This window comes from Colletotrichum costaricense, assembly GCF_030867565.1.
Source record: "Colletotrichum costaricense strain IMI 309622 chromosome Unknown Scaffold_33.1, whole genome shotgun sequence".
NCBI lineage: Eukaryota > Fungi > Ascomycota > Sordariomycetes > Glomerellales > Glomerellaceae > Colletotrichum > Colletotrichum costaricense.
The window spans coordinates 91,545-105,823 of NW_026848262.1; the positions used below are offsets into that span (position 1 = coordinate 91,545).

The window sequence follows — 14,279 nt, forward strand, 5'->3', positions numbered from 1 at the left end:
TATACCGACCGACACCCCAGAACATGCTAAATAAACAGAGGTACGCCTACACCGCCCAACCACATATCGCCCTGACCCGTATCGCTAACGTAACATTGTCCGTTTATGACTTGCCAGCGGACTTGGCCATGGTGTTAAGAGCGGAACCGTTCTTGAACCACTCAATCTGGGGGGCGTTGAAGGTGTGGGAGAGCTTGACCTCGAAGGCCTTGCCATCCTTGGGGTGGACAACCATGGTCAGAGGCTTGCCGACCTCGAGCTCAGTGGCGAGGATGTCGACCTTGTCCTCGGGTCTGATCTTGTCGTAGTCGGCGGGGTCGGAGAAGGTAAGAGGAAGCATACCCTGCTTCTTCAGGTTGGTCTCGTGAATACGGGCGAAGGAGCGGGTGATGATGGCAAGACCACCAAGGTGACGGGGCTCAAGAGCGGCGTGCTCACGGGAAGAACCCTCGCCGTAGTTCCAGTCACCAATGACAACCCACTTAATACCCTTGGCCTTGTAGTCACGGGCGACGGCGGGGACGGCGTCCCATTCGCCGGTGGTGAAGTTCTGAATCTTGTTGGCCTCGCCGTTGGCCTCGTTGATGGCACCAATCAACATGTTGTTGGAGATGTTGTCCAAGTGGCCACGGTACTTCAACCAGGGACCGGCCATGGAGATGTGGTCAGTGGTGGTCTTGCCCTTGCACTTGATGAGGATGGGGATATCGTTGACATCCTTGCCATCCCAAGGCTGGAAGGAGGACAGGATCTGAAGACGGTCGGAGGAGGGAGAGACCTGGACGTTGACGGTGCTGCGGTCGGCGGGAGGAGCCTGGTAGGTGTTCTGGCCGGGGTCGTATCCGCGGCTGGGGAGAGAGTCTCCGGAAGGAGGCTTGAGCATGAACTCGTTGCCGTCCTTGTCCTTGAGCTTGTCGGTAAGGGGGTTGAAGTGGAGGCTGCCGGCGACAGTCATGGCAACGACCATGTCGGGAGAGGCGACGAAGGAGTGGGTGGCGGGGTTACCGTCGTTACGTCCGGTGAAGTTACGGTTGTAGGAAGAGATGATGGAGTTGGGGGTGCCCTTCTTGACATCCTGACGATCCCACTGACCAATGCAGGGACCGCAGGCGTTGGCAAGGACAATACCGCCGTACTCCTCGAAGGTCTGAAGCTGACCATCGCGCTCAATGGTGGCGCGAATCTGCTCGGAACCGGGGGTGATGGTGAAGATGGCCTTGGACTTGATACCGTGGTCGAGAGCGTCGCGAGCGATGGCAGCACCGCGGGTCATGTCCTCGTAGGAGGAGTTGGTGCAAGAACCGATCAGACCGACCTTGAGATCCTCGGGCCAGTTGTTGGCCTTGACAGCCTCGCTGAACTTGGAGATGGGGGTGGCCAGATCGGGGGTGAAGGGACCGTTGATGTGGGGCTCGAGCTCGGACAGGTTGATCTCGATGAGCTGGTCGTACTCGGCACCCTCATCCTCGCGAAGCTCCTTGGCGTAGGTCTTCGCGAAGTCACCAATGTCCTTACGCTTGGTGGCGGTGAGGTACTTGTGCATGGAGTCGTTGAAGGGGAAGAGGGAGGTGGTGGCACCGATCTCAGCACCCATGTTGCAGATAGTTCCCATACCAGTGGCAGAGAGGGTGTCGACACCAGGGCCGTGGTACTCAACAATGGCACCAGTACCACCCTTGACGGTCAAGATACCGGCAACCTTGAGAATGATATCCTTGGGAGTGACCCAGGGGTTCAGAGCACCAGTGAGCTTGACACCGATAACCTTGGGGGCCTTCAGCTCCCAGGGAAGGTTGGCCATGACATCGACGGCGTCGGCACCACCGACACCGATAGCGCACATACCAAGACCACCAGCGTTGGGAGTGTGAGAGTCAGTTCCGATAAGAAGACCACCGGGGAAAGCGTAGTTCTCGAGGACAATCTGGTGGATGATACCAGAGCCGGGCTTCCAGAAACCGATGTTGTACTTGGCGCAAGCAGAGGCAAGGAAGTCGTAGACCTCCTTGTTGATGCCGACGGCACGGGCAAGATCCTTAGAGCCACCAATCTGAGCCTCGATCAAGTGATCGCAGTGGACAGTAGTGGGGTTGGCGACGGAGGGCATGCCAGCAGACATGAACTGCAGAATAGCCATCTGAGCAGTGGCATCCTGGCAAGCAACGCGATCGGGGCGGAGCTTCAGGTATGAGACACCACGCTCGATCTCTTGTCCGTGAGGGTCGTCCAAGTGGGAGTAGAGAATCTTCTCAGCGTAGGCCAGGGGGCGGTTGAGACGCTGGCGAACGATGGACAGGTTCTCGGACATCTTCTTGTAGTTGATGAAGTTGCCCTCCTCGTGGATGTTCTGCTTGACCTGTTTTCGGCGAGTCAGCACCCTTGTCAAGTCGAGCAAACACGTACGCGATGCCAAAGAAGCACCCGGCCATGCTGTCCAAACAGAAGACACCGTAGACCACGGTTTTCTAGCGTTAGAGGGGGAAGTATCTTACCTTGCGGTCAAGGGGAGAGTCAGAAACGGTAGCCATGCCACGCAGTCCCAGACGGGCACTGGCGGCAGTACGGCTCCGGGCAACAGAGCCCAGAAGCTGTCGTGAAGCCAACATGATTGGTGTTGACACTGAGAGCAGCAATGAAACTGGTCAATTGAGCTTGAGTGGAGAGTTGTCCGAGCTGTGATGAAGCTCGCAACAGATATCTCAAGTGCCCTTGCCTGTTCAAGGGACTTTGTTCGTGAGGATGGAGGAAAGGAAAAGAATATTAAGAGGAAGAAAACAAGAAGGTGGAGAGAATTTCTGACGAGGAGGTCAAGTAGTAGAAGAAAGGCGGCAAAGCAAGCCAGGCCTAGGTCTTTCCGGATGGGGGTGGCAGTAAAAAATCCTCGCACCTTCTTTCCGGATCACACTCACTTTTGCCCTCTTTCACCTCGCTCTGGGCTCTTTCCGCGGCAGCTTTTGGGGGGTGGCCACGGTGCGTGCTCGGCTCAAATTGGGCGCAGGCCGTCTGGTTGCCGCGCTGCTGTGTGGACTGTGGAGAAGGTACTGAGGAACAGGGTCGGCCAAGGTGGGCCTCCTCGGCTATGACGAAGGCGACGACGGGCCAACGGACGAATCAGCGAGATTGGATTATTTTTCACTCAGCAGCAAAGAGCAGCAGTGGACTGGAGTGGGGCTGCTTTTCTTCACTTTCACGGGAACAACGACGACCTCAGGAAAGTACCTTCCGAAAGTACCCCCCATTCTGTCCCATTTCCCCTGCTCCGTATCGCGGTGTTCCCTGCTGCATTGCGGAGACCTTGCACCGCAACTGCTCTTTGCTCAGAGGTAAACACCCCTGTCCAAAGCCACATGTACCTTTTCTCGAGTTCTTTTTCTCCCCTCTGCTATCCCCCCTCGCTCACGACCTTTGCATTTGTATCGCTGTTTCGACCGGCCCCTCTCTATCGCGCACAAATTTCATATGAATCTCCATCGCATCACGATACTGCTGCTACGTAGGTACTTGAACAATGTTCATCCGCTGACTGATTTGCCTCGACAGGGAACTGATTTTTGGTTTGGTGAACATGATCGAGACGGAGGCAAAGGCCAAATACAGGCATCTGCAAAGAGACCAATGACGCGAGACATGACAAGAACAATACCAAGTACCGCGGTCGGATACGGCGTCCGGCAAGGGCGAATGGCGAATAGCAAGTCGCCCAGCGCAAGGAGTCGAGGTGCAAAAACGTCACTGATAAACATTCCTACGACATCTGTTTGCACTACATGCCGTCACCCGGAGCTCGTTGGTACAACTCGTTACCCCAATTCTTGGCCTTTGGAATGTGGTCACAGTCCCGTTCATCCGTCTTGACTTTGGTCTATTGCTGTGAGAACGGGAGCATCATGCACAATTCAATTGACAGCATGTGTCCACCTCTACCTTGGTCCGACCGCCATCCACCACACACGAAGACGGCCGATCGAGAGGCAGGAGAGAACAGACTGGACTTTGTCCGTCTCATGTCAGGTTCCGCCCGGAGACGAGGCTAATCCCCATGAAGACGGGTGTGCTCCCTCCAGACCCCGGGGCTACCGCTGCTGCAGCACTGAGCCACACGGCCACTGGCTGCGAGTCTGCGACACTCACGTTGCCTCCACATGTGAAGATTTGTACCTGGAGTCAGGTTCCCTACCACGCATACTTGAGGTACCGACGGATACTCGATACTTGCTGCCTTACCCGACAACGCCGGCCACCACCCGCCTGTCCGGCCTTTTCTTCTTCCTGTGCCACGGTATGGATATCCGGACTTCGAGCGACCACGACAAGGCTCTCCGTCTCTTCCCCACGCGGCTGGACGACGTCCACCGCACACGACCAGGACGAGCCCAAGGGAAGCCAGGACAGCTCCATGCGGAGAAATCAAAGATTTTGAGGGCGTACGGGGTACTGTATTTTGCCGTCGCAAGGGCCTCGTCTCAGACTTTTGCAATGCAGTCTGCATCTCGTCCAGGGCTGCAGAAGCCAGAGTCATGTCCCAAAAACTCTTGCCGCTGGAAGATACCTGATACTGTTGTACACGGCTGTCATTGGGTGATTGGACATTGCTACCTTACTGTTGATCTGGAGGTCCCGTCCAGCCGGCTAGGTTCCTGTCAGTTCAGCGGCGGGCAGCAGCGCGCAGGACGGCTACAGATTGAAGGTACTTCCTTACTAAGGCCTAGGTACTTCTGTCTGTCCAACTAAAGACGACAACATCAGGTTCAGCCTCGCATCTTTGAGACTGTTTCACCGACCCCGCGACACGAGTTCGATCCAAAAGAACTATGCTACCGGCATGGGAGAAGGAAAGTCCCGCACAGGAGGAGGAAAACGGTTCATTGCGATTCCAATCCGGGCATCACGAGTCCAGACTCCACGGGACAGCTGTAACCTGTGGCATGCGGCAACTCCTGTTCAGGTGTCCTCATGTCGCCATTATCATGTACCTGTCTCCCTCGCACTAACGAGTGGTACCTCGGGTGTTTGGGGTCTGCGCTGATTGCGGCATCCAATCATCAGGGGCAATTACAATATCACCAAAATTTTCTGGTCTGGAGACATTGTTTTGGCGCAATTTTTATTTCACTCAAGCCTGCAAAACCGGGGGCCGGCGGCCGGGGGTGTCTCCTCCTTTGGTGGGGGGCCCTTCTCCCGGTGGAGAATCTGGGAGGCTGGGACCGTGGGACCGTGGGACGAGCCTCCATTGCTTTCCCCTTCTGTGGATATACGGATTCAAGCCCCCTGTTCATTCTGGTGCTTCCGTCCGCCGTAGTGGAGCTCAAACTGCCTCGGAAAGCCTTCGGTCGCAAGCTGACCAGCTCGCAGTTCCGGATTCGCCCTCGGTCGTCGCAGGAGATATGATAGGCGATACCCCCCAAGACCCGAGTGCACGCCCGAGCTTGTCGCTTAACATCCTCACGATGCTGATTGCTCTGCGATACTACAAAAAGCGGCCCCCCGCCCTTTTCATCAATCGCGGCTTCCTAAGGTTCCCAGAGAGGTTACGGCCATCTTCCGCAAGGACCGGCGCAGCGGCGCTTTGCTACCCTTTACGGCTTTGCCTCGGCCATCCCGTGAAATCAGCCCTTATTACACTGTTCGTGGTTGGCCAGGAGGACGTCGCTAGATGATGCTATCGTGGTGTTTTCTTGCCATGACGACAATCACTAACGACAGGAGACCGACCCGTCCGAGAATTTCTACGACTTTTCTCACCGAGCAAGCGCTCTATCAAATTTCTCGGTCTGGGGCGCTTTATCGAGGCTTCCGATCGCCATGTCTATCCTGGTTTCTATAAACACCGTGCATCAGCCTTGCGTACTGCTTCATTCACTGTCTACCACGCAGGACTGCTGGTCACGTTATCTGCGCATTCCGAACATCCAGCAGCCATGCGGTGCCAGCTGTCGAGATCTGCTCAGGTCACGTGGGTATGGCACGACAGTACGTACTCACAGAACTGGTCTTCGGGAATCCAATCCAATCACGCTCGACCTCAAATTCGTCCTGCCGCTAGGTTGACAGGACCCCTTAAAAAGGATCGAATTCGACAATCAGTCAACTGACCATCTGAGGGGAACACACCGCATGAGAGTGACTATGCAGGTCCCTACAACACGAGTGCATGTGATGTGATGCGGTGAGCCTTCATTTGCATTTCAAACATTCTGTTCCGTCAGCATCTCTCTATGTTAAACTGAGCGCAAGGGATCAACCAGCAAACATGAGAGCGAGAGTTTGACGGCTCTCTTAGATATGACGTCAGCGCAAAGGTGTCAGCAGGGGACCAGACACGGCCCGAATCTACAATGATATCTGACTGAAGGTCGCAACGACCTGCCTGGAGATGCATCATGAAGGATTTACCTTGGCACTTCCAGGAGGACGAGATGTAGAACACTTTGAGAAACCATGGGTATGTGGTATATCGGGGTATCACGCGGCCCCACGATGGGGAGCGGGCAGATCAAGCGACGGGTTGGAGTAAGTGCCGGATTGACTCGCGCCAACCAGCCCACCCCAGGATGAGGCATTATGGACTTTTGTGCATATTGACGGTCACACTCTCAGTCTGACGACCTCTACCACGCTCCAAGGGGGAGGATCCGAGGATGGAATAGGTAGCAGGTGGTCCACGGGGGACAGTCAGAGGCCCTAGGACGCCTCAACACTCGGCACTGGCTCGTGTACGGCGCTACCAGGCGGCAACCTCGCTGATGCAGTGATGGAATATCGCGGGATGGGGTGGTTGTCTCAGCCCATGATGTTTCGATGGGCAGTGGGTGTCGTGGAAAAAAACACACGTGTTGGAGTGCTGCAGCTCGATTGGCTGCGGATTGGAGGTTGAAGCTTTCAGCCTTGTGGACTGGCCATCGTGCTCCGTGGATTAGTGCTGGAGATCTGGATGGAGAATGGAGATGGGGGGTGGACTCGGGATGATAATCATCCAGTGAGGGTTTCACCTCTGGTCGGCCATGGACCTTGATGGTCTTGTTTGCGGTGTTTCCAGCGGCTTGCGTGCATGTAAGTAAGGTAAGTTGTAACGCACACGAAAGGGAAGGCGGGGAATCATGTTCCTTGCTGCATCGTCGTGTGAGGCAGTCGTGGCAGTGAAAGGCATGAGATGCCAACACCAGGACACGTTGTGGTCGTCGGAAGGAGCGGACAAGTACATTAAAAGTCATGCTCCTCCCGGGCTCAGACAGAAAAGGAGCACCTGTTGGTTATTGATGCTGCCTCCTTCTCACCAGTGCCACCATCACCGGCTTTCCTTCCCCCCTGCCCAGCCGTCAGTCAGCAGGGACATGCAACCATTGGACGCCACCGGACATCATCACTTTCCCACTTGCAAAAACCGACCATCAACTCTAACGCAAGCACGGCAAGCCAGGCGGTCGGCGTGCGGGAGGATCACCCCTCAAGTTCAACCGGTGTTATTTATTCAGGGTCACCTACCAGCCGCGATTCCCTACGTCCAGTCGGGTGCCTACTCGCCTACGAAGCAAGGTTGACCAGCTGGGTTGTTCCCAAGAGCTGTAACTGTGACGTGGACCCTTGCGCCCTCCCTCTCTTCTCTCAGTCTCCAACGGTGTCATCGTGTATTATACCTTGGGTACGGATGCTCTCGCTTTCACGCTCACACATATCTGTACCTTACCGCTCACGTCTGACAGCATTCCCAAAGGTGGTGTTCCAGCAACACTCCAGCTGCCCAGTCCCCTGCTTACCGCCTCGCCCCAGCCCTGGAGCCCTGGAAAAAAAAGTCCAGGTCACGGCCACAGCCAAGCCAAGCAAACCAAGTCAGACAGACCCTGTCCATTGATCCAGACAGACGTCGCTCGCGCTTCCATTTATTTTTCTACGGGGACAGCCAAAGCTCGGCCAAGGGAAAATCATGACTTAATAACCTTGAATTGGCCCCCGTCTTCTTTCTCACTCCCACTTTCAGTCTCTCCGAACCCCCCCCGTTGCGACGGTGTCTTCTCTTTTTCAAACAACATCATCACCCTTTCAACCGGCTGCCGTGCCTGCGTGCGTCAGAACCATAGAAACATCGAACCAGGTACCGCGCGCCTCTTCAGCTCCTCCCCAGCAATGCGGTCTTTACCCGCAATAGTGGGCGCCGCCCTGCCTCTGCAGCTCGCCCTGGTCCAGCAGTTGTTCCTGCATGGCGTCATTGCAACACCTGTCGCCAGCGGGCAGCAACAAATCGTCATTGGTTCAGAGGTCGCAGAAACAGTCGCGCAAGAAGGATCTCGACGTCTAAGTGGAAAGTTTCTACACATTACTGGTACGTTTGGATGCTACCCGACGACACCCACGGGCGTTACGATCAGCATGGCAGAAATGCAGTCGCGACGCTCAGGCAAGGCGCATGAGGCGAACCGCTCTCTGCTTGGTGCTTGACGTGGGACGACACCAAATGCTAATAACTGTTGTGCCCTCGTAGACTTTCACCCCGATCAATTCTACAAAACCCACTCATCTACCGAAGAAGGCGTCGCGTGCCATTCTGGCGATGGACCCGCCGGCTACTATGGCGCAGAAACCTCCGACTGCGATACGCCATCTTCCCTCGTCAACGCGACCTTTGACTGGATCGCCGCGAATATTGTAGACGACATTGATTTCGTCATCTGGACTGGCGACTCTGCGCGCCACGACAGCGATGAGAGCATTCCTCGTAGCCCGGGCCAGGTGCTCGGCACAAATCGATGGATCGCCGACAAGTTTGCGGAGACGTTTGGTGACCCGAAAGACTCCTCGAAAATGGCCGTGCCTGTCATTCCGACATTTGGGAACAATGACATTCTACCGCACAATATCCTCCTGCCAGGGCCCAATAAGTGGTTAGGATACTATGCCGAGATCTGGAAGCGCTTCATCCCCGAGGAGCAACGCCACTCTTTCGAATTTGGAGGCTGGTTCTACACCGAGGTCATTCCTAAGAAGCTCGCCGTCTTCAGTCTCAACACACTGTACTTTTTCGACCGAAATGCCGGTGTCGACGACTGCCAACAGCCGTCCGAGCCAGGTTTTAAGCAAATGGAATGGCTTCGCGTGCAGCTGGAGTTCCTCCGCGAACGCGGCATGAAGGCCATCCTCATGGGCCACGTGCCCCCGGCCCGGACCGACAGCAAGAAGAATTGGGATGAAACCTGCTGGCAAAAGTACAACCTTTGGATGCAGCAGTACCGGGATGTTGTTGTTGGTTCGCTTTATGGCCACATGAATATTGATCATTTCATTGTACACGATACCAAGGAGATCGACATCAATATCTTGGGTGGTTTCGCGGCAGACGACGACGTCGGGCGCGAAGCTTTTGAGGATGAACTCGAAATCCAATCGGCACAGGACTATCTCACAGAATTGCGGGAAGGCTGGGCAAAGTTGCCAGCTGTCAACGTGAAGGCTCTCGAGGAGGAAGACACTGTGGAGTCGGATGCAAAGGGCAAGAAGGACAAGAAGAAGAAAAAGAAGAAGCCAGGAAAGGACTTGGGCGGCAAGTACGCAGAGCGATACCACCTCTCTCTCGTCGGCCCCAGTATCGTCCCCAACTACTTCCCCACGCTCCGTGTCGTGGAGTACAACATTTCCGGCCTCGAGGACGCTGCGGTCTGGACCGACTCGTTCACCAACTCTGTGCCCGCTCTAGCACTCCCGTCGGACGAAGATCCCGTTCACGAAGAATTGAAGCGCGAAATCGACGCCGCCAAGAAGAAGAAGAAGGGCAACAAGGGCAAAAAGGGAAAGAAGCCGACAAAACCCAAGGACCCCAACTTGGTCATCCCTCAGCCGCCGCCTGCAGGCACCGGCCCCGGCCCGGCCTACGCACCTCAGCCCCTGACCCTCCTTGGATACACCCAGTATTTTGCGAACCTGACCTACCTCAACAACGACATGACGCACGAAAGCAAGGACGCATCTGGGAACAAGTGGCGTGACGGCATCCACAAGGACAAGGATCCCAAGTCCAAGAAGCCCAAGCCGCGCCCCTTTGCGTTCGAGGTTGAATACAGTACCTTTACCGACAAGATTTACAAGCTATCAGACTTGACCGTTCGCAGTTACGTCAAGCTGGCGAACCGCATCGCCAAGGAGAATGCTAAGAAGGGCAAAGGAAAAGCACTTGCTGAGGATTTCGAAGACGATGACGACGACGTAGAAGACGTAGAGGAAGAAGAAGAAGAGTCATTAGACGAGAAGAAGGAAGTGGTTGAAGACGAAGAGCAGGATGATGACGACGCAGACGACGACGATGAAGATGACGAAGATGAAGATGTAGAAACAGAGAAGAAGAAGGGTAAGAAAGGCAAGAAGGGTAAGAAGGGTGGAAAGAAGAAGAAGAAGAAGCACAACAAGGTGTGGCTGCATTTCTTAAAGCATGCGTTCATCAAGACGGTGCCCCAGAAGAAGTTGAAGAAATTTTAGAGGACGATTGAGACAGAGAGCATGAGAGCTAGAAAGCGCGCGAGATGCACTGGTCATTGGTTCTTGTCGTCGCAAGCTGCATTATAAGCATTTGCTAGACTTTTTTGGAACTCGTCATATGGGCAAGGACTTTGCATTTGAAAGAAACAGGCGTTTTATGGGGGGCGCATGGGCAAAGGGTAGCGGAATCTTATGAGTTATTATTTTTATCTTTTCAGCTGTAGGAAATTCGAGTTGCTAGTAGATTCACTTCTTCGTGTTTCTTTTATAGCATCTTTGCGAATCGAATCGCACCAGTACTCTCCTGGCAAGGGGCTTTTGAACGTCTGTCATATCCATCATCCAGGCTTACGCCTATCGTCGAGGTTATGTCATCATGTCAACACAAGGGATGAGGTTTGCGATTGGGACAATCATGTATTGTAACTCATAACTTTTTGTGTCTAGCCGTGTAAATCCCTAAAACCAAAACATCAGGCGAGATGTACATTACGTGTATACACCCACCCACACAACGTATCAGGGCCAAACTCTTCAGTCGCTATCGCTCGTCTGCGCAGCAGGTGAATCAGAGAACCCATTCCACTCCTCCTCAGACTCCTCCCTGTCATCAACGCCACCATCACCATTCTTCGCGCCCTCCTCGTCCTCATCCTCGATATCGAGCGCGCCCGAGACGTCCCACCGGTCCCCCTTGGCGGCGCGCCCGACGTACTTTACGAACCGCAGCGTGCCGCTGTCGCGGAGCACGAGCGTGAGCTTGTTCCACGCGGCGGCCTGGAAGAAGAGGATGTTGTCGTCGTCGCCCGACGACTTGTAAATCGCCGCGTCCTCGTCCTCTTCGCCGTCGTCGCCCGCCATGTAGACCTCGTGTCCGCCGACCTCTGTCTCTTCTTCGTCTTCTTTTCCTTCTGGCGCGGGCTCGGGCTCGGCTCTGGCTTTACCTTTGCCCTTGTTGCGCTTCTTTGATGATTTTCCATTGGGCTTCGCCTCTTCTTGCTCTTCCTCTTCAGGCTTCTCCTCCTCTTCCTCTTCCTCGTCACCCCAGCCCTTGGACGGGGTGATTCCGAGGTTGAACTCGAGACGGGGCTTCCCATCGTGGCCCGTGGCCAGGGTATAATCCTGCCCGCGACGGAACCGGCGCGCGAGGAACTCGTGGCTCTCCACGACAGTGCCCGTGGCGACCTGCAGCCACTCGCGGAACTGCCGCGATGGGAGCAGGTGGTCGAGCAGCTCCGTGAGCGGGTTCTCCTCTTGCGCGCTGCGCAGCTCGTCGGCGCCCGCGGGCTGCTGGTAGAGGAAGCGGTGCTTGTGCGGGGGACGGGCGACGCGCCACGCAGACTTCTTCTCGATGGCCTCGCTATCGTTATCTGGGAGGGTGTGGTCGGCACTCTCTTGGGATTCAATGTACTCCCTGAGCCTGGCGGAGAACTTTTTCGAGAGTATGTTGGGGAGCGTGATGCTCGAGTTCTCCTCGAAATGCTCCGAGATCTGCTCCAGGGTATCCGGGGTAAGGTACGTCGGCGCAATGTACTTTAGCAGAAACTCGAGCCCAGCCTCATCGAACCCTTCGAGGCTGGCCTTGGGCTTGTCCACCTTCACGGGCCGCGCCTGCGGTGTGTCGTGCTGGTCCGGGTTACCCTGGAGCTGCATGAGCCCCGATTTCTTGACCTGCTTCTCCTCGGCGCCCTCGACGTAGCCGTCCTCCCCGATCTGGGGGATGTGGAACCAGCCCGAGATGGCCATGCGGACGCGGCCGCCCTCGGCCTCGAGCTGGGCCTTCGTGTCGGCGTGGTAGACCTCCTCGACGTCGTGGAAGGATTCGCCGGGCTGCACGGCGAAGAAGGAGAGCTGGTTCCACGCGGGCGGGATGACCTTGGAGTGGTCCGGCGCGGGCGTCTTTGCAATCTCGCCGTCCTTGCCTTCCTGCTCGAGCACGGGGAACAGGCGCAGGGCGCCGCCCCACTCAGGCTTCCATGGCGTGTCCGGGTCGGTGAGGTAGAGGATGTAGCTGACCTTGCGGCTGCCAATGACGTCGTCGTGGCATAAGAGGTAGCAGCCGGGGGTGTAGACGTTAATGGCCATGTCGGTCTTGCGGCCGCTCAGGGGTCCGCAGCCGGTGATGTGGGAGACGTAGTCGCGGAAAGTCTCAGAGTAGATTGCGTCGCGGAGCGACAGCAGGCTCGGGAGCTTGGCGAGGGCGTCATCGTCGAGGCCGTCGAGGTTGGCGAGGTCGCCCGACTGGTGGATCTTGTAGATGTCGGTCTCTTTCGGGGTGAAGGAGACGTTTTCGCGAATCTCGTCGCGGACGGAGCGCAGGAGGGCGTCGTCGACGAGGCCGTCGATGACGGAGTGCTTGTAGGGACTCGATTCGGCGTACTGCTTCGTGTAGGCGTCGTGAACCTTCTTGTCAAAGAGACCCTTGCGGAATCTCGACTTTGCGACATCGGCCGAGAGAGCTGCGCGTGGAGCGAAAGAAAGTTCGGTGTTAGTGACGACATCGGGGCAAGGGAAAAAAGCTGAGCTTGTTGTAGGGATGGCTAACTCGTCTTGGTCTTCTTCTTGGACGCTCTCTTGTCGTCGATTCGTGAACTAGCCTTGCGCTTCATCTTGGGTGATTGATAGAGTAGGGACAACCTCTTGGAGACAGTTGAGAGAAGGGGAAAGGTAGTCGGCAGCCTCCCAGAATTTCAATATTTTGTGACGACCCCAGCGCTGGACCGTCTGTCGCTGATCGGAACCGAACGTGGGCTGAGGTCCCACATAAAGTTTTTCTCCCAGCAGCTGTTTTCGCGCCAAATCGTCCCATGGGCTTAGTACCGTCCCACCGTTGGCCCCTGCAAAGCTTGCAAAAGCGCCTCTCCATGAGCATTCGCTCAGCAGACGGCGGGGGCACTTTAACGGCCCCGTCGGGGGAGCTTCTGGGTACACCGCCGTACAGTGCCGGCGTGGCCGATGATCAGAGCTGGCGAGAAGATTGACTCTCTGTTCACACACTGTATTGTCCAGAAACTCATCCGCATAACGGTGCAAGCGCCGGTTGCTTGGCTCTCCTGCGCAGCCATTGAGTACCGCCAGGCTGGCGAGGAGACAGCCAATGCCGGTGTCCAGACAGGCCAGACATGCACGATTCGCTCCTGGCGCTTGAGGTTTGTATGAGCTGCGTCTTCCAGAAGCAATGCATAAAAGAGAGGGTGGGAGTCAAATAAGCGGCAGTCACCTCAACTCAACTTCTCTCAATTCCCTCTGAATCTATTGGCAGATCGGGAACCATTTTTCTGACTAAAGGAAACCGTAATCAAGGATTGGCGATGAAAGTGTGCAACGGCGCTTGGCATCGGAAGCTCTTTCACCCAAAAGCCGGACGGGAAGATGGCACGGCGGGCGGGCAAGCTTCGGGCGAGCCGGGCCCAACCGCCGAAACCCCGCGCCCCACACTTCCTCCTCTCGCGCTGCCCCTCTATCCTCCTCTCCTCCCCCGCCCACGAGCAAGCACCGCACTGAGGTTGTTCCTTCGCCCGCACTGCAAAACGTCATGCATCCATGGAAACACTAGATCAATTGGCTTTCTGTAAATTGCGGGCTTTCCAAGGCCGCTTCACTTCTCAATTGGGCAGTTCCCTAATCATCTGAACCCAGTCATTTACGTCCATTACGCCCTGCCCCGCAACTGCTATCGTAATCTCACATCTTCAATACTTGGACTTGCTTCCATCACGATAGCTTCATTTCCTCTCAACTTTCTATTAAACTGTGACAATTTCTTGCATATATTGAAATTATCTTGTACATCTTCAGCAGACAATACAAGGCATTCA

At 55.7% G+C, this 14,279-nt stretch overlaps 4 protein-coding genes across 4 annotated transcripts; 2 read left to right on the forward strand and 2 right to left on the reverse strand.

The window, feature by feature from the left end:
• Positions 1-103: 103 nt before the first annotated feature.
• CCOS01_16736 (aconitate hydratase) lies at positions 104-2,606 on the reverse strand (the record flags this gene model as incomplete). The annotated part of the gene is made up of 2 exons (XM_060464872.1): positions 104-2,356; positions 2,493-2,606. 2 exons carry the CDS (start codon positions 2,604-2,606, stop codon positions 104-106), a joined length of 2,367 nt encoding a protein of 788 aa, XP_060304539.1.
• Positions 2,607-3,981: 1,375 nt separating this feature from the next.
• CCOS01_16737 (uncharacterized protein) lies at positions 3,982-4,731 on the forward strand (the record flags this gene model as incomplete). The annotated part of the gene is made up of 1 exon (XM_060464873.1): positions 3,982-4,731. A coding segment is annotated over one exon (750 nt), but the record flags the coding sequence as incomplete, so codon positions are not given.
• Positions 4,732-8,121: 3,390 nt separating this feature from the next.
• CCOS01_16738 (calcineurin-like phosphoesterase) lies at positions 8,122-10,461 on the forward strand (the record flags this gene model as incomplete). The annotated part of the gene is made up of 2 exons (XM_060464874.1): positions 8,122-8,317; positions 8,477-10,461. The coding sequence occupies 2 exons, from the start codon at positions 8,122-8,124 to the stop codon at positions 10,459-10,461; spliced, it is 2,181 nt and encodes a 726-aa protein (XP_060304541.1).
• A 534-nt stretch (positions 10,462-10,995) lies between these two features.
• On the reverse strand, positions 10,996-13,070 carry CCOS01_16739 (uncharacterized protein; the record flags this gene model as incomplete). The annotated part of the gene is made up of 2 exons (XM_060464875.1): positions 10,996-12,920; positions 13,007-13,070. The coding sequence occupies 2 exons, from the start codon at positions 13,068-13,070 to the stop codon at positions 10,996-10,998; spliced, it is 1,989 nt and encodes a 662-aa protein (XP_060304542.1).
• Positions 13,071-14,279: the final 1,209 nt, after the last annotated feature.